At 32.9% G+C, this 26533-nt stretch overlaps 1 protein-coding gene across 1 annotated transcript; it reads right to left on the reverse strand.

Moving 5' to 3' along the window:
* Window positions 1-120: 120 nt before the first annotated feature.
* On the reverse strand, window positions 121-26358 carry LOC126893040 (cytochrome c oxidase subunit 1-like). The gene is given in 4 exon segments (XM_050662980.1): window positions 121-1118; window positions 1121-1254; window positions 25502-25798; window positions 25848-26358. Coding segments are annotated over 4 exon segments (1590 nt in total). The 5' UTR covers window positions 26044-26358; the 3' UTR covers window positions 121-155.
* Between the last annotated feature and the right edge of the window lie 175 nt (window positions 26359-26533).

Here is a 26533-nt window from a genome sequence, read left to right on the forward strand (position 1 = left end):
TCGGCAGGAGGATTAAATTGTAATCATTCAATTGAAGAAGTTAATCTTAAAGGTCTTAATCTTTTTCGCTGTAAGGAGAAAGCTTCTCAAATAATAAAAATTAAAAACAATACTCCAATTAAAGAAATTAATGATCCAATAGAGGATACAATATTTCATAATATAAATACATCTGGATAGTCTGAATATCGTCGGGGTATTCCTATTAATCCTAAGAAATGTTGGGGGGAAAAAGTTAAATTTACTCCAATAAATATAATAAAAAATTGAATTTTTAAATAAAAATTATTTAAAGTTAAACCTGTAAATAATGGGAATCATTGAATAAATCCCGCTATGATAGCAAATACAGCTCCTATAGATAAAACATAATGGAAATGAGCAACAACATAATAAGTATCGTGTAGTACAATATCAATAGAAGAATTTGCTAGAACAACACCTGTTAATCCCCCCACTGTAAATAAAAAAATGAAACCTAAAGCTCAAAGAGTTACAGGTCTATATGTAATAGTAGTTCCGTGATAAGTAGCTAATCATCTAAATACTTTAATACCAGTTGGTACAGCAATAATTATAGTTGCTGAAGTGAAATAAGCTCGTGTATCAACATCTATACCAACTGTAAATATATGATGAGCTCACACAATAAATCCTAATAATCCAATCGCTATTATATCATAAATTATTCCTAAAGTTCCAAAGGCTTCTTTTTTCCTTCTTTCCTGTCTAACAATATGAGAAATTAATCCACATCCTGATAAAATTAAAATATAAACTTCAGGGTGACCAAAAAATCAAAATAAATGCTGGTAAAGAATTGGGTCTCCCCCTCCAGCTGGATCAAAAAAGGATGTATTTAAATTTCGATCTGTTAATAATATTGTAATTGCCCCTGCTAGAACCGGTAATGATAAAAGTAAAAGAATTGCTGTAATTACTACGGCTCAAACAAATAAGGGTATTCGATAAAAAGTTATTCCTATAGGTCGTATATTAATTACTGTTGTAATAAAATTAATAGCACCTAAAATTGAAGAAATACCAGCTAAGTGAAGCCTAAAAATAGCTAAATCTACTGATGATCCTCCGTGAGCAATATTAGATGATAGGGGGGGGGGGGGTAAACTGTTCATCCTGTACCTACCACTCTTTCTACCATTCTTCTTAATAACAATAATAAAAGAGAGGGGGGGAGTAATCAAAATCTTATATTATTTATTCGAGGAAATGCTATGTCAGGGGCACCAATTATTAATGGAACAAGTCAATTTCCAAAACCCCCAATTATAATAGGTATAACTATAAAAAAATTATAATAAATGCATGGGCTGTAACAATAACATTATAAATTTGGTCACTTCCAATTAGGGATCCAGGGCTACCTAATTCTGCTCGTACTAGGATTCTTAGGGAAGTTCCTACTATTCCTGCTCAAATTCCAAAAATAAAATATAAGGTACCAATATCTTTATGATTAGTTGAAAATAATCATTTATTCGGTAAAATGGCTGAGATTAAGCAATAAACTGTAAATTTATTTACAAATTTAAATTCTTTTACCAAGTCTTATATTCAACTATGATTTTAAATTGCAAATTTAAAGGTAAATTTTATTTTAAGGCTTAGACAATTATCTATATTTAACTTTGAAGGTTAAAAGTTTCATTTAACTTAAATCCTTAAAGTATACTAAAAATTCTTGTGCATAAAAATAGTCTTATGAAAGTAATTGCATTAAAAAAATTAATCAACCATTTTTAATTTTAATTGGTTTTTTATAAATTTCATTTATTATAACAGTTATAGTAGAAAAAGTGATTCGTAAATAAAAGAATAGTGTAATTAAAGTTAAAATAATTAGAACTAATCTCACAGCGTAAAAATTATTTTCTACTAAATTATTAATGACTAATCATTTAGGTAGAAACCCTAAAAATGGAGGCAATCCCCCTAAAGATAAAAAATTAAAAATAAAGAATAATTTTAATATTTTGTTAGAATTTAAATTTAAAAATAACTGTTTTATATAAAAAATTTTAAAATAATTAAATAGTAAAATAATAGAAGATAAAATAATAGTATAAATTATAAAATATATGAATCAAATTATTTTATAAGTTAATATTCTAGCTAATATTCAAGCAATATGATTAATAGAAGAATAAGTCATTAATTTTCGTAATCTAACTTGATTTAATCCTAAAATACCTCTAATTAAGGAACAAATAACAATAATAATTCTAAAAAATAAGGAATTATAATTATATATAATTATAATTATAGGGGCAATTTTTTGTCATGTTATTAATAGTAAATTATTCATTCAATTTAATCCTTCAGCAACTTCTGGGAATCAAGCATGAAAGGGGGCGGCTCCTACTTTTGTCATTAGAGCTGAATTTAAAATTAAATTATATGTAGAATTTCAATTTCTTAAAATTAAATCTGAAGAATTTAGGGTTAAAAGAATCGAAAATAGTACAATGGTAGAAGCTAGGGCCTGAGTAATGAAATATTTAAGAGTTGCCTCAGCAGGAAAAATATTATTATGGGATTTTATTAAGGGGATAAATCTCAATAAATTAATTTCTAATCCTACCCACATGCTTAATCATGAGTAAGCGGAAATTGTAATTAAAGTTCCTCTAATTAAAAAATTAATAAAAAATTTTTTATATAATTTATAAATTAAAAAGAAAAGGATTAAAACCTTTTTAAATGGGGTATGAACCCAGTAGCTTAATTAGCTTACCTTTTTACACTTTAATATAAGATGTATATTAGTTTTTGATATTAAAAGAAATAGTTTAATTCTATTAAGTGTAATTATGAAGGTGTAAACACATGATTAACTCCATCAAAATTATCCTTTCAGATCAGGCACTTCACAGTAAAAAAATAAAATTTTTAATAAAATGTTTTTTATTAAACTTAATGTTAAGAAAATATTTAAATTTGAATTATTTTTTTTAAATGTCAAAATTCTGTCATTTTTAGTAAAAATTTTGAAAAATTTTTTTTTCAGAAAATTTTTCATTTTTAGGTTAATTGGAAATATTAATCAAGTCAAAAAAAAATATTAAAACATAAAAAATATTTTTATTTCTAAATAAATATTTAATTAAGAACTATATAAATATATATATATATATATATATATATATATTAAAGTTAAATATACATATATATATATATATATATATGTATATATTATTAATAAGGTATTTAATTAGATACTCCGAATCGATTAATATATAGAAACATAAGACGCTTATAGAACTTCTCAGAAAGAGAGAGAAAATTATTAATTATATTTCTTAAGTTAGTAGGATAAAATTATTATATTCTCTATTAAAAAATTTTATAATATATAATTCTAATATTAACAATTAAAAATATATTTAAAATTAAAAACAAATATAAATAAATAAATATTAATAAATAAATAATTTTAGTTTATTTATTATTAATAAAATTAATTTTTATATAAAATAGAAAATTAATAAAAAAAAACTAATTTTCTCTAGTATAAAATAATCCTTTATTATTTTATAATTTATTTTTATTATTGTTTTTAAAATTCATTGTTTATTAATTTAATAAAAAAATAATTTTATTATAAATTCTAATTTATGTTAATATTAGGTTTATTTATTTTATATACATTAAAAGTTTTATTTTTAATGAAATATCAAAATTTTTTGATTTATTACTTATATATGGGATATTGTTACATTAAAAAATATATATATATATATTTTATTTAATTATTAATTTTAATTTAATTAGTATTTAAATTAATGAAAATTGAAGTATAAATAAGTAACAAATTAAAAGATAATTTTAAAGTAATATTTGATTAAAAATAATTATTTTAAAATTTTAAATTGTATAAAACTTAAAATATATACATATATATATATATATATATATATATATATATATATATATATATATATATATATATATATATATATATATATATATATTTAAAATAAATAATGAATATTAGAGTTGCGTGTAGGTTAGGTTATAATTTAGATTTCAATTTGCATTAAATAGGGGTGATGTATATTGGATATGATTCGTGAATTGCGTTTAGGTTAGGTTTCATTTTAGATTTCAATTTGCATTAAATAGGGGTGATGTATATTGGATATGATTCGTAAATTGCGTGTAGGTTAAGTTATAATTTAGATTTCAATTTGCATTAAATAGGGGTGATGTATATTGGATATGATTCGTAAATTGCGTGTAGGTTAGGTTTCATTTTAGATTTCAATTTGCATTAAATAGGGGTGATGTATATTGGATATGATTCGTAAATTGCGTGTAGGTTAGGTTTCATTTTAGATTTCAATTTGCATTAAATAGGGGTGATGTATATTGGATATGATTTGTGAATTGCGTTTAGGTTAGGTTTCATTTTAGATTTCAATTTGCATTAAATAGGGGCGATGTATATTGGATATGATTCGTGAATTGCGTTTAGGTTAGAACCAAATTTGTTTTCATTAAAAACATTATAAGCTACCTCCACATCTGATATTTCATATACATCATTCTCAGTGCATCTTCAATTTGTTGATAGAATGTTTCTACTTCATCTTCAGTTGCATCCGTCGTTGGTGCATATACTTGAATCAAATTTAGTTTCGTGTGTGATGTCCTTATTTGTAGTACCATCACTCTTTCTGAGATTGGGACAAAACCCTCTATTGACTTGTTGACTTCTGTATCGACAATAATTGCTACTCCACGTCTATGTTGGTTGTCAGTGTTTCCCGAATATAAGGTACCGGTTTTGGTCGAAAGGCATCCTGAGTTAGGCCACCATGTTTCGCTTACTCCTAGTATATTTATATTCAGTCTTCTCATTTCTTGGAGGATGTTATGCATTTTACCCGGCTGATACATGATTTTGACATTCCACGTACCTATCTTTGCCTTCGTTAATTTTAATTTGTCTTGTTTCGGTGTTTGACAAGGGTTTTGCCGGTTAACGACCTGGGAGTCCTTGTCTGTTCCTCCCCTGCCGGATCTTGGGCTCCGATTCCCATGATAAGTTTCTTTTTTTCCTTTAGTACTCATTGCCATGATGATTGTACTAGAGATATCCAATTGGATCTTTAATACAGTGGTTTCTCCTTGCCTTCTGTATCCTTATGCCGCTGATCATTTACTTGATTCATTCGCCTTTGGTGCCAATTTCTTAGCGCCAGGACAAAAGAGTGCCCTTCCATTCACCAACTCATCCGCCCGAAGCCGTTGGTCAGCAAGTGTGGGATTGCTTATACCGGCAATCGCTCGGTGGAGTTTTCGCCATATCTGGCTACCCCACTTAGGTTAGCCTGCAGACCAATGCAGTTGCCCGGGGTGTAGCACGTGGAGCCATAAATGAGAGTTAGTTGACTTATGAGGACCAGTTATCAAGAACCATCTCCCGTCTGACGCTCGATGTGGTCGTTCCGATAAAAGGTGCTACCTCTATAACACAACTTTACACCCCTATACATACCCAATTTATATTTTTATTTATGTATACCCAACCACAATTTATGTATACATACACATAATATACCTATATATGTACAAAATTTATTTCGCCGAAGCGATGACGGTCGCGCTGATGGTCGCAAAATCAATCCTTTTTCCCCATCCTAGGTTTTAATTTATTTTAAATTTAAATACCTCTACACAATTTATATATACATACACGTAATATATATAGCATAAGCGATGACGGTCGCAATGACGGTCGCGATGGTGGTCGCGATGACGGTTGCGAATTCAATGCATTTTCCCCTATCCAAAAGTCGCGATGACGGTCGCGAATTCAATGCTTTTTCCCTGTTCAAAAATCGCACAACGTCCCTAAAGAAGTTTTCACTTCAAAAAAAATTGAAGGCACTCTTAGGAGTACCGACAGAAGTGAAAACTTCTTATAGTATCCAAAAAAAGTGCTATACCTATATCATATACGCGATGCGTATGCTCTATGCTATTTATGTATACATACACGTAATTTAAATACGTACAAAATTTATTTCAGCGAAGTGATGACGATCGCAAATTCAATACTTTTTCCCCATCCAAGAAGTGCACAACGTCCCTAAATCAATTTTCAATTCAAAAATTTATTTTTTCCAAGCGATGAAGTTCCGTAATCTAATTTTTTTCCCATCCAAAAAGTGCACAACGCCCCTAAAGAAATTTTCATTTCAAAAATTTATTTCGTCGAAGCGATGACGGTCGCTAATTTAATACTTTTTCCATATCCAAAAAGTGCACAACGTCCCTCAAGAAGTTTTCACTTTAAATATTTATTTCGTCGAAGCGATGATGGTCGCGATGACTGTCGCTAATTTAATACTTTTTCCCATCCAAAAAGTACACAATGTCCCTAAAGAAATTTTCAATTCAAAAATTTATTTCGTCGAAGCGATGACGGTCGCTAATTTAATACTTTGCCCCATCCAAAAAATGCACAACGTCCCTCAAGAAGTTTTCACTTCAAAAATGTATTTCTCCTAAGCGATGACGGTCGCTAATTCAATACTTTTTCCCCATCTAAAAAGTGCACAACGTCCCTCAAGACGTTTTCACTTCAAAAATTTATTTTTTCGAAGCCATGACGGTCGCGATGACGGTCGCTAATTCAATACTTTTTTCCCATCTAAAAAGTGCACAACGTCCCTAAAGAAATTTTCACTTCAAAAATTTATTTTGACGAAGCGATGACGGTCGCTAATTTAATATTTTTCCCCATCCAAAAAGTGCACAACGTCCCTCAAAAAGTTTTCACTTCAAAAATTTATTTCTTCGAAGCGATGACGGTCGCCAATTTAATACATTTTCCCATTCAAAAAGTGCACAACGTTCCTAAAGAAGTTTTCACTTCAATAAATATACGTACAAAATTTATTTTGTCGAAGAGATGACGGTCGCGATGACCGTCGCGAAATAAATCCTTTTTCCCCATCCGAAAATAGGTTTTACATCTATTTTAAATTTAAATACTTCAATACAATTTATGTATACATACACATAATATAGATACGTACAAAATTTATTTCGCCGAAGAGATGACGGTCGCGAAATAAATCCTTTTTCCCCATCCTAAAATAGGTTTTACATTTATTTGAAATTTAATTTTCTATACAATTTACAAATACATACAAATAATATATAGCATAAGCGATGACGGTAGCAATGACGGTCGCGAATTCAATGCTTTTTCCCCTATCCAAAAATCGCACAACGTCCCTAAAGAAGTTTTCACTTAAAAAATTAGCGGAATCCGTTAGTCCGTTCACGAAAAAATCAACTATAAAAATGAGCATAATTATCTATATCCCTAACTTATACCTCGCAGTATATGTATTTCCTCATTTTGATATTCTTGGTCTGCCAGTCTTTCGGGTCTTGTAATCAAGGTTTTGATCAGGGCCGCCGCTACCATGTGTGCTAAGTGTGCATCGCACACAGGCGGCCAACATTAGGGGCGGCCAAAAGCAGGACACTGATGATATTACTTTTTTAAAAACGAGAATAAATTCAAATAATTAAAGAGTAATTATTTAGATAATTCTGTAAACTCTCTTCCAAACAATAATTATTGCTACCTGTTAATACTAAAATGCGTTTCATTTATAGTTCTTTTTTTTTCATCTTAATCTAAAGAATAATGTCAGAAAATATTCTTTATTGTACGAACTGCCCTTTTGCAGCTATAGTCATAAAGCAGTTACGGGAATAGAAACTACTTTTTCAATGAAAGCGGCTGGGGGCTTTCGGACATTGAGATGTTTTTCTCTACGTGGTCGGGTGGTCAATATGCGATGTTTTCAAATTTCAGATTTACTGACAACTGATTCAAATAAATAAATTGGAGGTGGAGGCAAGTAAAACTGGATTAAGGGTAAATGAAGAGAAAACTAAATACATGTGCATCAACAGACAAAAGGGACGAGATTTAAATAGGGCAACTGTTACGATAGACCCATGTAACTTTGAAAGTACATATTTATCTTTTTACAAATTATCATTGTTGCGCATCTTCTGCATATTTCTTTATATATTATACTCATACTCTATTCTTAAGCGAGGAGGAGTAAAGTAAAAAAAAAGAATGTGTGTGTACTTTGTACGCACGTAAGAAGTTATACTTCTATTATATGATTTCTTAAAAATAAATATACTTTAAACAGTTTGTTTTAATTTTTTTTAAACACCAAACTAATTTTGTGCTTTCAAAAAAAATAAAAAAAGTATAGGATTGCACTGGATTCGAACTCACGACCTCTCGATCTCTGGCCGAATTAGTCGAGGCATTGAAGCACAAAAAAAGGCCTCACTGTCGATTTTTGGCGCAGTAAGACGGATTTTAATGCAGTTTGGTGCGTTGGATTCGTGAGAATGTCAGGAAATTTTGTGAACTATTGTAATGAATAAGAAATCTGAAATTGCACTTGTGCATAAGAAAAATTCATTTCAAAAGTGCATTTTGAAATAGGCAATTATTATAAATTTGCAACTCGTAAATAATTGGGCAACATCCCGATTAATTATTTTAATTATTTTTAATCATTTTTAAGTCCATATAATAATAGTCTAAGATGTCAATAACCATTAATAATAAACAAAAAATTTTCCTTATGGGGAATCGAACCAAGTACTAACAGTTCCGTAACTAGATACACATACCGCTAGCCTACGCAGACACTTGCTAGACAAGGGCGATATTAGGTATAAACAAAAAAAATAGGTAAGTAAAAATTTTAAAGAAAATTACTACATACTTAAATGTATTATAAAATTAATATATTCCTAAATTTTAGAAGAAACATTCGTAAATAGGTATTATTAATATCTATTAATGTTAATAAATGAATTATAAATATTTTGACGTTTCACAATTTGACAATTCACTTTTAACTGCAGGCCTTAAAATTTTTAAAGCACCAGTGCTTTAAAGTAGCATTTTTAACGCTCCTATGGAGTGCTATAAATTGCATTTTTAACACGTATGTAGAAAAATATATTTAAAAACACTAATATATTCTTTCCACACCTTTTCTTGGCTGATAAATACATAAATTAAAACATTTAGTAACGAACTCCATACTGCCTGTGTGCGCATGCGCGCAGATTAATAAAATTTCACCCTCAATGAAATCGCGCCTAAAGAAGTATAACTGAAAAAACAGATGCATACACAATAATGCCACGAGAAAAGTCACCAAGTACATCTTCTGTTTTGGTTAATCATGTTTGCCTTCGAAAGTAATCCATACCTAAATATTATATTATACTAACTTAAACGTCCCTAAAGAGTTATAAAAACAACTTTTTTGTATAAAGCAGACTAAAAATCTAAAAATTAAAGGAGTAATGCAGAAAACATAAAAATCGCTAATTTGACTTAATTAATCTATGGATTTCAAATGTCAATAGTGTCAAAAATTTTATAAATTTCAATCGTGTCAAAATTTCATAACAGTGAAGTAAACTTGCGTGAGGTTGGACCAATTACAAACAAGCATTACGGCGCGGTAAATTTGAATTACCCCTCCTAGCTTCAAAACTAGCTTCAGAGTATAATATGTACATATTTTTAAATTGTTAGAAGGGGGCGGCAAATATTAAGTTGCACACGGGCAGCCAACACCGTAGCGGCGGCCCTGGTTTTGATGACTGAATGTGATTGTGCAGGATAGTGATGTGAAGCAGCATTTAGATATCTGTCGGTTTCCGATACACTGTATGGCCTAGGTGTCCGTTGTTTCTTTATTATTAACCCATTAACCGCCAAGCAAAGAAATACTGCAATAATATGTAATATATTTGATTAACTAGAGTAAAATAAATTTAAACAATCGTAAAAAAAAATGTTTTACACTTTGATAATGGCAGGTGTCGCAACAACAAAATGGTTCGTTTTCGAACCTTTGGCGGAACTGAGCTATAAAAATTGAAATACACAATTTTATTTTTTGTGAAAAGTCTCAAAATATTTAGAGTGTAAATGGGCCTGGACCACCAAAGCGGAGCGCGCACTGTTGCACGATCCGGGAGCGTCACTATGTTCACGAACATCTTGCGCTCCGCGCTCCCTGCAACTACTCCAATCGATACGGTATGCGCTCCTCTACATATAAACCAACACCAATTGGAACGCCGAGGCAGAGCGCGCACTGTTGCACGGTCCGGGAGCGCCAACCATTCACTATGTTTACAAATCTCTTGCGCTCCGCGCTCCCTGTAACTGGTCCCATCGATACGGCATGCGCTCCTCTACATATAAACCGCCACCTATTGGACCGCCGGGGCGGAGCGGTCACTGTTGCACGGTCCGGGAGCGCCAACCATCCATTATGTTTACAAACCTCTTGCGCTCCTCGCTCCCTGCAACTGCTCCCATCGAGACGGCATCCGCTCCTCTCCATATAAACAGCCACCTATTGGACCGTTGAGGCGGAGCGCACACTGTTGCACGGTCCGAGAGCGCCAACCATCGACTATGTTCACGAACCTCTTGCGCTCCGCGCTCCCTGCAACTGCTCCAATCGATAGGGTATGCGCCCCCTTACATATAAACCGCCACAGATTGGAACGCCGAGGCAGAGTGCGCACAATTGCACAGTCCGGGAGCGGCAAACGTATCCACTATGTGGAGCAGTTGCAGGAGCTCAGAGCGCAAGCATAGTGGATACGTGCTGTTACACATAAAAATATCCCAACAAATTACTGGCTGTGCGTCACCTTGAAATTCCTGATCAGACAGGATTATAAGTCGACTTCCGCCAACGGTTCATTATCGAACCATTATTTTCAAACACGAGATTTAATGACTCAGAATTTTTTTTTATTATTTTTATAACAATTGATGTACAAACAGGTTAAAAAATAATGTTTTAATTTATTTGACCAAAAAAGTATTATGCCAGTAAAATTACCACAGAAAAAATAAAGTTGTGTCGAAGGATTGAAAATGTCGGACATTTAGAAAATATTTTTGTGATGAAAACATGAGTTTGGAAATTAAACAAAATTAAATTTAGTTACTAGTACTTTGTTAGTACACTTATTATCTTATGGTTGCTTAAAAAATACATAAATGTAAAAAAACTAACGAATTGTCAAAAAAAAATTCTACAAAAAAATGGTGCGTTTTCGCATCGTTGGCGCTAAATGGGTTAACACATCTAAGGGCCGGTACTTTCTGTCCCGATTAAACCCCGGTTAGAGAAATTTTATCATGCAAAATTCTTCTAACCGGGGTTTAATCGGGACAGAAAGTACCGGTCATAAGAATGGTATTTGATCGTTTTCTTCCAGCTCCATAATAAACTGAATTTTATGGTGGATATTGTTGATGTGTTCTAAAAATACCTTTAGTTTTTCTTCTCCGTGGGTCTAGAGATGATAAAAGTGTTATCCACGTATCTAAGCCAAAGTTTGGGTTTGTAGTATTCAGCTGTTTCTATTCACCGCTGTTCTATTTCTTCCATAAACAAGTTCGCTATTACTGGTGACAGTGTTCCTTTAACTTGTTTATATCTTTGTTCCTTATAGATGAAATATGTATTTTTTAAGCAGTGTTTGGTTAGGAATAGAGTAGGTAGAATAGAATAGAAATATGCTTTATGGTCACTGAAAATTATACAATTTTATGGACAAAGCTTAACATAGAGTCAACAAAATAACAATAACAAATACAATTTTCTGAAATTAGATAAATCGTCAATATAAAAAAAATACAAGTTAACAAAGTAAAGCAAAAAACAAAACCAATATATTGCAAAATTAATATAAATTGCAAATTGGACATACAACATAATAAAATAAAAACATAGGAACTAATAAGCTGCTGTATGTGATACCCAAATATACTTTAGTTACTTGTACATTACTATAATTTCTTAGGGCGTGTCCATAGTGTAAGCTGGTTTCCGAAGTCAGCGCCGAGTCCGTGTGCAAATAATCCTTCGTATTTAAACGGGCCTGTCCAAAGTGCACCTGTGCGCTGTTATTAGGATTATTCTCACACGGACTCAGCTTTCTGACTCGGAAACCAGCGTGCACTATGAACGCGCCCTTAGTTTTTTTGGCTTTAAGGTAAAACCCACACAGCCAGATACAAATTTTGTAAAAGAGAGTACAAGGATTTAACACAAGGATTACACTCTTCTCGCCCAGGGGCCGATCAGGGCATTTTATAAACGATCAACGGTAGGCAGGGCCGCCGCTACCATGTGTGCAAAGTGTGAATCGCACACGGGCGGCCGATTATAGAGGCGGCCAAAAGCATGCCACTGATGATAATACTTTTTTTAAAACGAAAATAAATTCAAAAAATTAAATAGTAATGATTCAGATATTTCTATAAACTCTAATATTCCAAACAATCTAAACAAAATGCCAGAAAATGTTATTTATTATATGAACTGCCCTTTTGCAACTGTAGTCATAAAGTAGTTCCGGGAATGCTTTTTAACTCAAAGTGGCTGGCAGCTTTCGGACTTTAAGCTATTTTTATCTACGTGGTCCATATTATGCGATTTTTTCAAATTCTGAACATTTATGATTTGTTAAGAGAGTACGATAGGATACTTTCCGAGAATTTAGATAAGTGCTTATTAAGTTGCTCTTATTTAGTAATAAAAAAGTTTTTTTTATTACTCGATGGTTTAAAAAAATATTTTTTGTTACTCGATGGTTGCTCTGTTATAATATTGTTCCTTTATGCTTATGTATGGTTATAGATGGGTTATATTCAGTCTAAGTTAAGAATTTGATGATTTTAGACACGCTTTTGATAAACGATTTTGTTTGTAATATAGTAGTGTGCCCGTTTATTTTGCACACTACTGTATTTTAAATAGGCCTGGATTCCGCGTACCAAAAAAAGTTGATTAATTGCAAGCTGAAAATTTGTTAATAGCTTAACGGTGTCTAGTCGGGCAAACTTTGACGTACGGGAACACTGGAACAGGGGAAGTTTTAATTGTGGAACAGTTTTATTATTTGGAACGTGGGATTACGAAAACGTCCCATGTATTTTGTCGGGCAGAACATCCAGTTGATTTGTTACCCTTTCATTAAACTCTCAAGCAAAAATCAGACTGCTATTACTAACCAACATGATTCCTGTCATTTGACATGTTCTTCGTGTTCCACTCATTAAAATGTCCAGTTGGTGATAAAAACCAGTCTGATTTTTGCATGAGAGTTTAATGAAATGGTAACAAATCAATTGGAAGTTATGTTCGATAAAATACATGGAACGCTTTCGTAGTCTGACGTTACAAATTTTTAACCTGTTCCACAATTAAAACCTCTGCTGTCCCAGTGTTCCCATATATCAAAGTTTGTCTGACTAGAGAGAAATTCACACCGAGAGTGCAGTGCAGCTAAAATAGGGCAATACATTTCTAATAGGGAATAAACGCACAGGGTTGTCGGTCTTCACCAGTTGTTGATTGCTCTCTCAAGAGCGTCGCACAGGAACTGTGGCAACACTGAATGAGCATTTCTATCTTAGCCGTACTGCACTCCCAGTGTGAATTTTAGATTAGACACCGTTAAGCTATTAACAAATTTTCAGCCTAGTATTAATCAACTTTTTTTTGGTACTTGGGATCCAGGTCTGAAAGTAACGTCGAGATCAGAGCAATTATATTATTCATATACGCGTTACGGTTCCGATGTATCTCCTGTACATTTCTTTAAATACTAGTACCTATGTTGAAACGACTAAAGTGTTAAAGGGGGGCGGCAAATATTAACTTGCACACGGGCGGCCAACACTTTAGCGGCGGCCCTAACGGTAGGCGTCGGATAGATAAGGTATATATACGCCCCCTTACCCAAGAAGCAATTGGACGTAATATTACGACGTCTTAACGTTGGATTAAATGCCCCAACGTTAATACGCGACGTTGCGACGACGGTCAGAAAACCGCTATTTGCACCTAAGTGGAGAATAGAAATACGGGTTGCCTCGACGTCCCCCTCTCGACTTCTCAGCTCGAGATATTTTATCGTCAAATTACGTTAGTTTTTAGGACTTTGGTCTTGTAAAGTAATAGTATAAAATTCTCTACCACAGAAGTACGGCCGACACACTTCATTTTTACCAAATAGGTTAATAATCTTGGAGGATATTAAATCATCAGAAACTAAGATGCATGACGGCCTGTTGATACTTATTTAAGTAGGTTCCTACTCTATTCAGAATATAACCTAAGTGACTTGTATAATTATTTATTAATCATCTGCCTCATTGCATAATGCGGTCGAAAATTTACAAACACAAGGAAGTGTACTGTTAAACTAGGTATAAAAATTTCTAAAAACTGAAAGCGCCTCAGAAATTTACAGGTTAAATCGAACAAATCGGTAAAAATAGAAATAACCATCGTAATTAAAAAAACATATTATTATGTCTAGACCCATACAAAATTATCCTTGATTTATATATAAACAAAATTCCTTAATTAAAATCAAATATTCGTTAAAATCTAGCAAAAAATTGCCAAACATTATGTTTCAAAAAATGGCTGAACTAGGGCGATCTTTCATTAATGGCGGATTTGACTCGCGACCTAAATTGCACTACATCTTAACTGATTTGGACAAGTACACCCCCTGCCGACCTTTAGTATAACCTATTTTTACCTTGCACACCTCGAATTTACCTATTGGTATACCTAATATGTCCTAAAGTAAGCGCAAACAACCTGGTCTTGACGACAGACTCCCGACGACCGGTCGTCGTCGTGAACACGCCTTAATCTGGTGGTGGCATTTGATTTCTTTTTTCCATGCATTTCCCCTTCATTTTGAGACATTGTTTTTCTCAAAGAACAACTATATATTTTTTTAACTATATAGGTTTTTCATTCAATAAATTGTTATTGTTAATATACTGTTTATAGAAAAACTAGAAAAACCAAGTGTAAAAAAGTAAGGTTATGTTATGCAATGTAATATCTGTCATATTATAGTCATATAAGTCAAGATGAGTCAAGTCAGATAGGCCCTAATCAGCAAATTTTTACGTCGTTTTGTAGTTGGAAACTAAACAACCAATTGTCGAAAATTTACTTTACGACGTTGGATAGTCGTCGACGTTTTTTAGTAAATTACAGGTATCTTATAAAAAAAACTTTGACGTCAGGTTAACGTATACAACTTTACTTAAGTACTACGTTGTTATTACCTACATTGTATTGTCGTTCTCACCTTCCCGCAAGTACACGCAGCAATCTACCATATACCTACTGAGAAAACACCCGACGTCTCCTGAACGTTGGGTTCGATACTAATAAATACTCTGTAATCCCCGACGTTGAGCAGTCGTTAACCCTAATAGCACAAGGTCGTCCATAGGACGTCCTTCACGGACTTTAAGGACGTCCCTTGGACGTCCGTTTTCGTCCGAGGAACGTCCTTTATACGTCCTATTTTGGTCCAAATGTCGCGCTACCGAATGTCCATTGGACGTCCATCTAAGGTCCGAGGGGACGTAAATTGGACCTTACTCAGACGTAAATTGGACCTTAATCGGACGTCCTAGGGGACGTAAATTGGACCTTAACAGGACGTCCTAGTTTGGTCCAAAGCCACATTGCCAAAAGTCCAATGGACGTCCTCCTAACGTCCGAGGGGACGTAATTTGGACCTTAATCGGACGTAAATTGGACCTTAATCGGACGTAAATTGGACCTTAATCGGACGTCCTAAGGGACACGTAAATTGGACCTTAACAGGACGTCCTAGTTTGGTCCAAATGCCACTTTGCCAAACGTCCAATGGACGTCCACCTAACGGTCAATGGACGTCCACCTAACGTCCAATGGACGTCCATCTAACGTCCAATGGACGTCCACCTAAAGTCCGAGGAGACGTTCAGTGGACGTCAATTGGACCTTCATAGGACGTCCCAGTTTGGTCCAATGTGTGCTGCCGAACGTCCTGAGAGGACGTTTTGTGGACATCTAGCGACGATATTTAGACCTGTATTGTCTATACCTGTATTGTACCTGTATTGTACATAGACGGAGAATGTATTGTTGGAAATAAAAAATATATTTTTTAAGGAACTTATATTACATCTTATATTAAATTACACTTATTGGATATTACATTATTTACATTAAATTACAATAATTACACTTCTCCAAGAAATTAACGCACCACCTTAAAAATGGGACATTTTTGATGTCTCGAATTTCCTAAACCTGTTGTCCCATCTCAGTGATTTTTTTTATAATATAGCCTATGCTACAGGTTACCTCCTTAAGCTTGTTATGCACGGGGAGCTATACTGTAATATATTATGTATATTATATCATATCGCTCTCTATAGTAATGAATAAGCCTGCAGACGCGGAACTAATGGTTACGTATGTGTAGACTTACTAATTACTATAGAGAGCGATGTGATATAATATTTACGGTATAGCTCCCCGTGCATGACAAGCTTAAGGAGGTAACCTATAGCCTAGGCTATAATATTATAAAAAAAATCACTTATAGATGGGACAACAGGTTTAGGAAATTCGAGACATCAAAAATACTCAATTTTTAAGGTGGTGCGTAATGGGTTGTATATTTATTATACATAGATTTCAAATCGACACCTTGCTCATTTAGAGATAATGGACAATTTCTTAAAAAGAAGTTAGATATTATAATAATCATTCAATTTTTGTTTAATTTTTTTTTCATCCGCCTTCTCTTTCTGTCTTTAGATATTTCATTATTATAAAAAGATTATAAAATAGGTAGGTAAATACTTTTTGCTTACTAGGTACAATAAACCAACCCAATCTATGTATTTGACAAAAGAACCGACGTTATGGGTAGGTAAGTAGAGACGTGAGATGAACAAAGGGATGCCGAGGTACCTAGCGGAACTTTCCTTTAACAATTGTTATTCAAATCCAAGGTTGAGGTACATTACATTAAAAATTCAATGAAGTCTATATTTATAGAAAATCAAAAAGCATTGGCTAGAATGCAAATATGTACTTTTACAGGGTGCTTGGTAAAGAATAGGCCATAGCTTAACCTTTAGATTCCGGAGGGTAAAATAGGTCGATTTAAGTTAACTTACCTTAGTACGAAAGTTGATAATAACCGAAATACAGGGTGTCAAATTTAAACTTTTATTTAATTTATTCTTGAATATTTCCTAACAAGCATGGGATAATATCACGAAATTCGGTAAGAGGGGGTTTTTTGGGACAAGAAATATAAATTCAACACCAACAATGATGTATTGCCCAGAGGACGCCACATACGCCTTTTAGCACTCATTTCATAGAGGTTCAATTTTTTTTATTACCCACTCCTCATACTTTTTTAATCAAAACTTTTATTCTCTTAATATTTTTACTTTAAAAAGGGATACTACATTCATCTCGCGAAACTCAACCGTTCTCGAGATAAACACATGTTGAATCTGCGAGACAACATAATTTTTTGCATATCATTGTAGTTACACCCGAAAAATAACTTAAAACCATAAAAGTTTCCAAAAATGTACGATACAATGAGATAAATATAAGAACTGACACAATTATTATGGTTTCATGTTTATTTTTCGGGTGTAACTACAAATGATATGAAAAAAATTATGTTGTATCGCAGATTTATAATGCGTTTATCTTGAAAACAGTTGAGTGTAGCGAGATTAATGTTGTATAGGTACCTTTTTTAAGTAAAAATATTTTGAATGTTTAGAATAAAAGTTTTGGTTCATAAAGTATGTAAAGTGGGGGATAAAAAAAATTCAACGTATTAAATGAGCGCCAAAAGACGTATGTGGCGCCCTCTCGCTAATGGCTCCATCTTTGGCGCGAATTTAGATTTCTCATTCCCAAAAAACCCCGCTTATCAAATTTCGTGTTGTTATTCCATGCCTGTCAGGAAATAATCAAGAATAAATAAAATAAAAGTTTAATTTAGACACCCTGTATTTCGGTTATTATCAACTTTCGTACTAAAGTAAGTTAGCTTAAATTGACCTATTTTAAGCTCAGGAATCCAAGGTTAAGCTATGGCCCATTCTTTACCAAACACCCATAAGATTGAAAAATGTATGAAAAATATACCAGAAAGCATAAGAAATATATCAAAGAGCATGACAAAATATGTAAGTGAAATAAAAAACGTAAATAATACCAATGTTTGGATACCAGTTGTCCTGGCTTGTGGTTTTGTCCATCCTTCTCATCGAGATTGTCCTCTAGGCCATCAGGAATCGATAGGCTATGTCCAGACGGTGGTAGCAGAGTCTGAATGCTTCCTCTTTGGCGTTAACTTACCAAGAAGTGACTGGCTGCAACGTGGAGCTCCAGTAGCTGTCTGGGGTTGATGGCTCCGAAAAGTCCTCATCTGATCGAGGAATCAGGAACATATGTAGACTGCTTCGGCACTTCAGAAAAACTCCAGGAGCAGGAGCCCTCAGGGTAGTAGATTAAAATGTTGTGCGCCTATGTTAAAGGGGCACATAATAATCCATTGGATGGACTTATGCATTGATGCTCTAAATGGCCCGATAAGGCGGTCGGACTCTGTGTTATGTTGTGAAACAGCGTCTTCATAGTTTTGCATAATATTATGTAGTATATGTATAACTTAAGTATATTATACTTTAATTCGTATATAATATAATTTCTTACATTATGAAAATCAGTGGTTTATGAATAAAACTCTAGGCGAGAGCCCTAACGACGACAGCGACTGAGAGATCAACTCTCCAACTTCTAACTAATATCGGAATCGGTGGGTGAAACGAAAATCTATCGCCTATCGTTATAGTTTTGTGAACAGAGAAACCAAGTAGTGGGGGTGATTTTCAGACGTCCCGAAAAAGTCCGTATTTCGTCCAGTATGGACATCCAAAGGACGTTCATATTTATTCCACCCGAAGGACGTCCAAATTCGGACGTCCGATGGACGTACATATTTAGTCCACCGAATGACGTCTAACGTCGGACGTCCAAAGGACGTTCATATTTATTCCACCCGAAGTACGTCCAACGTCGGACGTCCAAAGGACATCCATTTATAGTCCATAGATATTAGGATTAAAACTGGACCTATTTTGGACACGTATATTCAACTTCAAAAAGATGCTCTTAAGATTTATTTGTAGTATGGATACATTGATAAAAACTATATTTGTGCTTATTAGAATTAATTAGCAAACTTATGTCATCTTGGTAACTAGAATAATAAAACATTGTAACAAATAATTTACAAATAAGATTTTCACACTTTACAAAAAAACAAAAACATGTTTTGAATATTAAACTGTACAATTTTAAATTAAATATAATTATCTTTTCGATTTAAACTATTTTATTAACATAATTAAGTTAATATTTTATTGAATTATTTTGCTATTTGATCCCGTAATTCGTATATTATGTCCAATATGGACGATCATAAAACGTCCGTATTTCGTCCAGTACGGACGTTCATATTTATTACACCCGAAGGACGTCCAACATCGGATGTCCGAAGGACGTACATATTTAGTCCACCGAAGGACGTCCAACGCCGGACGTCCAAAGGACGTCCGTTTATAGTCCATGGACGTTAGGACCAAAAATGGACCTATTTTGGACGTCCAGAGGACGTCGTGTGCTATTAGGGAAATGTCTTCCAGTAAATTACATTGTAGTATAGAGGTTATACTCGACGTCAGCTTAACGTTAAACCTTAACCTAATAATTAACGTTGGTATTCTCAACGTTGGATTGTCGTTGTCGTCTTCCCGAAAAATACGTCTACCATACTCGATGAAACACCAACGTCCTCTGAACGTTGGCATCTATCCTAAAAAATACGTTGTAATTCCCGACGTTGAGTAGTCGTTGATGTATGCCACTTAATTGCACTTATACTACAGATAGGTTAAGACCGACGTCAGCTTAACGTCAAACCTTATCCTAATAATTGACGTCGTTATTCCCGATCTCGGTTGGTCATCAGATTATATTACTTATTAGCAGCAACGTTGGTCCATAGGAAAAACAGACGTTGTCCTTGGTTAAAACTTATTGTGAACCAATTTTGTCCTTAAATTTAACGTCCCATTAGGAAAAAATTGGTTGCAGGTCGTAAAATTGCTACTTGGGTAGTTAGTCATTAAGAAACTCTTCCACTGAATAATATGGTAGATGGGCTTTTGTCATTTTAGGAAACTTGGGTAAAGATGTTGCAGATTTAAGTTGTAAAGGCGGATGGTTGTATAGTTTTTTGCGGAATATAATACAGATTTCTTTACTAACTCAGACTAGGTTTTTATCGTAAGCAGATCAGAAGTTATAGTTGCATGAAGAGTTGCAATAGTTGAGTTGCTCCAAGTGATACTGGTATCATCGGCAAAAAGAAAAAAATTTCCATCGATTTTTCAATTAGTGATGTCATTTATAAAGGTAAGGAAAAGTGTAGGACCCAATACTGAACCTTGTGGTACTCCACATGTCCACATAAAATGTTTTTAAGACTAGAATCAGTATCATTTGCTCTAACCAGTTGTTTCCTATCATCCAAGTAAGATTGAAACTAATTCAAAGAAATACCGCGAATTCCATAGAAATTTAGTTTTTTAATCAAAATGTCGTGATTTACACAATCAAAACTTTGGCATAGTCACAGAAAACAGTGGCAGTATAAAGATTATTGTTTAGTGCTTGGTAGGTAAACCTCATGAAGCACAGAAAACATGGCATCTGTGGTACACTTATTAGTTAAGAAGCCGAACTGATTTTGTGATAAAATGTTATCAATGAGAAAGGACATAAGTCGGGTTTTTATGAGTGTCTCAATAATTTTGGAGAGTACCGGTAGTAAGGCAATAGGTCTATAGTTGCAGGCATTAGATTTTTCATCACCCTTATGAAGAGGAATAATAATGGCTATATTTAGGAACTCTGGAAATTTACCTTTTTCAAAGGAATCATTACTTAGTGAGACGAGGAGTTCCAACACATTTTCTGTGAGATTTGAAAAGATATTTATGGATACTCCATCAACAGGATGATTTCCTTTTGATACTATTGATCATTTGGATAAGTTCAGATTTATCGAGTATGGTCTTATAAAGAATGAATTCGAGACCATTGCTGAATTCGGGAGATGGGAAATATGATCTTATTGCGGCAAAATAGTAGATGTTATATTCTTAGATGTTCTAAGCATATCCTACCAACATTCGTCGAAGTATATCCTTTTTAGTATATGCGTAGTACAAGCATAGCATGTACCATAAAAAACATTCTAAATTTCATGTTCTTTGCATGTGCCTCAAAGAATATTCTTGCACCGAACATACTGAGCACATTCGGGTACGTAGTATCTCGGAATGTTCGTAAAAGTTTATTCTTAGAATATACCTTAATCGAATATTCTTAGTATATGCGTAAGTATATGCAAAAGTATATACTTAACACATACCTACTTGTATATACTTTTAAAATATCTAAAAAATAATATACTGTATGTACGTACCTATAGGAAGAAGAATAATGTGAGCCTATAGATTATCAACTTCGCGTTAAGAATAATTAATAAAATTTATGTATTTTAGTAGGTACTACTGAACTATCTAATTCATTTTTTTAAACCGTTTTAATTGTATGGTAAAAAGTTTAAAAATTAATTCTATTGTGAAGAAAAATGAGAAATTCTCGTTTCGTTTTCAGTTGAAATGAATATACCATTTTGATTTGAGTTTATACCATAAGTAAAATAATTTTCGGGAATCCGGAAACGGCCATTCATTGTCATTCTGACCCTTGCATTGCATTTTATACCTGCACAAGGGAAGGGGGTAGGTAACAAAAGAGCAAAATATGAAAATAGTTTCCAGTACAGTTATGCATTTATGTCTACGCTGTTAGGTAGGACCAAGTATGTCTAGCTACAAGACTAAAACATTTTTAAGAACATAAAAAGCAGTTTGAAAATAATAAATTCATATTTCCTAAATACCTAGTAAGTAAAAGTATGTATAATGTATATAGATACCTATAAATTTTAGTAATTTACATACATATTATAATATATTTGGCTATTATATAATTATATAAGCAGCATTTTTATTTTGATGTGCACATAATAACTAAATATATTACTTATATTTTATATATAGGCTACTTACCCACATAATATTTATTATACATAGGTACCTATATAACTAACTAAAGTTTATATATTTTATACTTACTTTTTATGTAATATTGTAGAATGTAATAACAACATTCTCATATGCAATTAAAATATGTAAATATAATATATTAGTAGAACCAAAGAATACTAACACACCCTGTGGGTGTGTTAGTATTCTTTGGTAGAACCTATAGGATGAGATTGGGTGATGTTGAAAACATACTTCTGAGAAATACAGCACATCCTTGGAATATTCTTCCCATATACTAAAAATATGTGCGATAGTACATTCTAAGTATATAACTAGAAGGTATATAGCACTTCCTTGGAATATTCTTCCCATATACTAAAATATGTGCGATAGTACATTCTAAGTATATAAATAGAAGGTTTATAGCACCTCCTTAGAATCTTCTAAAAAGTATGTTCTTGGTATATACTGAAAAGAAGTGCGGTAGTACATTCTAAGTATATACATAGAACGTTTAAGTACTGTAATGTAGTATATACTCAGTATATGCTCTGCACATTCGCAATGGTAATTACGCATATTCTAAGTATATACTTTTTCTGAAAAGTATGTTCTATGAATCTACTAAGAACATGAAATTGTTATGTGGGTAATAGTAGTCTCTACCTCAATAATGATATTTTCTACGGGAACGTATGTAGGAAAATTGAAACCTTTTGAAAGAACACTATTAATGGCTTCATCCAGTGTCAGATTTGAAAAGTTATATACTAAAGTTGAATGGGTTGCATATGCGAGTTCATTTTGAATGAAGTAAAAGAGAGACGTACTCGCAATCATTTATTGTTAACTCCCGACCACCGGTTTCGCTCTCTATAATATGCAGAGCATATGTTCAGGTCAACGGTTACAAGTCAATAAATGATGCCGCTACAAGGGGCTCCTTCTATAGTCTTCAATAACATGATTTATTGCTCAAATAATGCTAATGGGGGATGGACGGAAAATGTTGTATAGGTTAACAAGTATCTGGACCAGTTTTTGAGGGTAGGGAGAAAAGTGGCGAGAGACAGCCAACAAATCTATGTTTGCTATTTTTGTTTGTGAAATGGATTGAAAATAGATGTCATATATTTAATTTTTTAATATGTAAAGGCCGCGTCCCACCATCAAATAATTTGATCAAACTGGTTTGAGCAAACTGAAAAAAATTCTATGGAATTCGAGGTATTTCTTTGAACTGGTTTCAATCTTACTTGGAAAATAGGAAACAACTGGTTAGAGCAAATGATACAGACTCTAGTCTCAAAAATGTTGTATGTGGGGTACCGCAAGGTTCAGTATTGGGTCCTCTACTTTTCCTTATCTTTATTAATGACATCACTACTTTAAAAATCGATGGAAAAGTTTTTCTTTTTGCTGACGATACCAGTATCACTTGGAGCAACTCAAATATCGCAACTCTTCATGCTACTATAACTTCTGATCTACTCACAATAAAATCCTGGTCAGATTCTAATTTACTCTCTTTTAACGTAGATAAAACAGTAGCATTACCCTATAAAGGAACTCTTCAACCCTTACCTCTTCATAACAGCCAGATCAGTATCGTTGATTCTGTAAAGTTTCTTGGTATTTTTTTAGATAGCAACCTTAAATGGTCCCTTCATATCGATGTGTTAAGCAAGAAACTACCCAACAAACATTTTAAGTTGATTTAACGTTTCATCAGCTAATTTTAGAAGCTTGCATGTTGAACAAAGGTAGTCGATTAATTTGTTTATGCATCTGTTCAGTTTCTAAACAGGCGAAAAAGGAGAAGATAATCAGCTTAAAGCTGAATAAAGTAGCATTTATAAGCGCTTCTTCAACTTTTATATGGCTATTCATATTGCTACTGTACCACTTCTGCAAAATGAAGAAATACTTATTCAGTTTCTAAACAGCTTTACTTTCAGCCTTTGTTCAGCTGCTTTTGACCAATTTTCACGTGTTATATAATTTGTTTCCTTGCTGAAAAGTAGCTTTTGCAGATATTATACAGTCTATTTTTCAACTCTTCTTCAGCTTTTTATAAATAAAACAAAAATGTTTTTTTTTTATATATTTATTACGATTTATTATCGACATTAGCTTTCTTTTAACTTCAATTTCACACTTATTTTATTATTTTATTTAAAATCGTAATACTTACTTTTTTTATTTTATAGTGTCTTCTGTGCGATTTGAACCTGCTACCTTTCGATCCATATATCACTGCCTATCCCACTGAGCTAATCTGGCACTTACCAAAAATGTGTATTTTATTGTATAAATGAAAAGCTTTGGAAGCTGAACAACAGCTGAAATAAATTTGAAGAAGCGCTGTTTATTTGTCGAACAAAAGCTGAAAATAATTATCGGAATTTTAGTTGAATAACTTCTGAATACTTGCTACAAAAGTAAACAACGCCACATTCACTAAATTTTAGCTGAATTGAGATTGATTATTAGCAGAACAAAACACTCCTGGGATTTACCGCGAAAATACTGTCTTGTCTGTAAACGGAGATCAAAATTTATTTGTTTTTCCTATTTTTATAGTGATTTTTGCGTAAGTTTTAAGTCAAAATGAATAATTGTAATCCAGGTAAGTACGTTGTTTATTATTTATTCTTTAAGTATATAAAGTGTTTGTAAAAATGGATATTAATAATTATCAATATTATACATTTAAAAAAACATTTATACATTTAAACAAAAATTATGAGAATAAATGTAGCACTTGATAACATTCCCCCTTTTCTTAATTTCTGGCTGTAAACTTGTCTTTTTTGTATCATTGCTCAATATTAAACTTCTTTCGCCAATTCTATTAACAATTTGATGCAAACTGTTATATATTTCCTTGGCGCAATAATTTTTTTAGTTGAAATAATGTATTCTCAAAATGGTACGTAGATATTGTAAAAAGTTGTCCAAATCTATTAACATCATCAACCACATGTTCTAAGTTATAAATGTTGCTTGTAATAAATTGTACGCCATAAATAATCTTAAAATCATCTATATATTTTTCAAACATTAATTGGGCAACCGAACGATTTTCAGCATACATGTCAGAAGAACATATTCTAACAGCAACAAAAAGAAGTAAAAAATGTTTATAAACGTCAGTGTTCAACACATCTTTTAAAATAACAATTCCAATATAATTAAGAAAATTGCGCCATTCTACTCCTTTCCAGTATGCCAGGCAATCTAATCCTCTTGTGGAACGATGAATTTCAGATGGAAGTTTCACAGATATTAAATGTTTGGAGATCCTCTCAATATCACGAGCACATAGCTTACTTGAGAAACCCATAGAACCATCTTTCCATCCTGTTAGACAACGCTTCATCACACCTAGCTCTAAAAGATGTAGTTCATCTGCTACTATAAAATCCTGCACCATGTCAACTTCGGAAATTTTCAAAATTGGTGACTCTTGCCCTTTATGGTGCTTACCATAATGTTTACTTCTGAATTTTGCATCAGTTCTAAGAGGACATTTTATATCAGGAATACGAAATATTCGAGAAAGATAAGAATATTCGCCTTCAGTAGTGCATTTAAGGCATCCATTAATCCCATTGAAATTGACTACACCTGTAAAATAAACTAGTCAATTTAAGCAATAATTAAAAAAAACAGATACCTTTAATAAATGCCCGTGCAGGTGAATCGCAGATAAAGCATCTAATTTTTATGTGAATCATATGCCCATTAACACAGAGTCCATTTGATTGCAGCCGCTTAACATCCTCAACAAAAGGCTCCAAAAATTCCTTTATATCTAGAGGCTTGTTATTTCCATGGAAAATGCCAACAATCATAGGTTGTATATCAGGCATTTCATATATGCTACATAAAATTGGCCAAAACTGACGTTTGGAACTTTTTTTTATATTGGCAACCCATCTATATTTACATTGAGCTGTATTAACATGTCTTTTGACAAGTTTTTAAAAGTGTTCGTTAGACAAACGTCAAGACCTTGATGCCAATAATATTCTCCACCCTGTATAACTTTACAACTTTTTTTCGTATTTTGTGGCGTTTTTAATAATGTTCTAGCATCGATAAATAAACTAGAATCATACTGTCTCTTGATTATTTGTAGGAGATCTTTTAGAGCTGCATGTGTAATATTATGTCGGATTGCCCAATTTCCTAATTCGGTACTTAAACAAAAGGCAATAATTGCGTTTCAGTATCTTCTGTTTTAAAAATGTCTTCATCAATAAACTGGTCACCATCATCTGATGTTTCACTGGTTTTCATTAGATTATCGTCAAGATCACTTGATGTGCTAGAAATACACTCCTGTTCTTTAGAACCTAT

This window comes from Diabrotica virgifera, chromosome 10 (assembly GCF_917563875.1).
Source record: "Diabrotica virgifera virgifera chromosome 10, PGI_DIABVI_V3a".
Lineage (NCBI taxonomy): Eukaryota > Metazoa > Arthropoda > Insecta > Coleoptera > Chrysomelidae > Diabrotica > Diabrotica virgifera.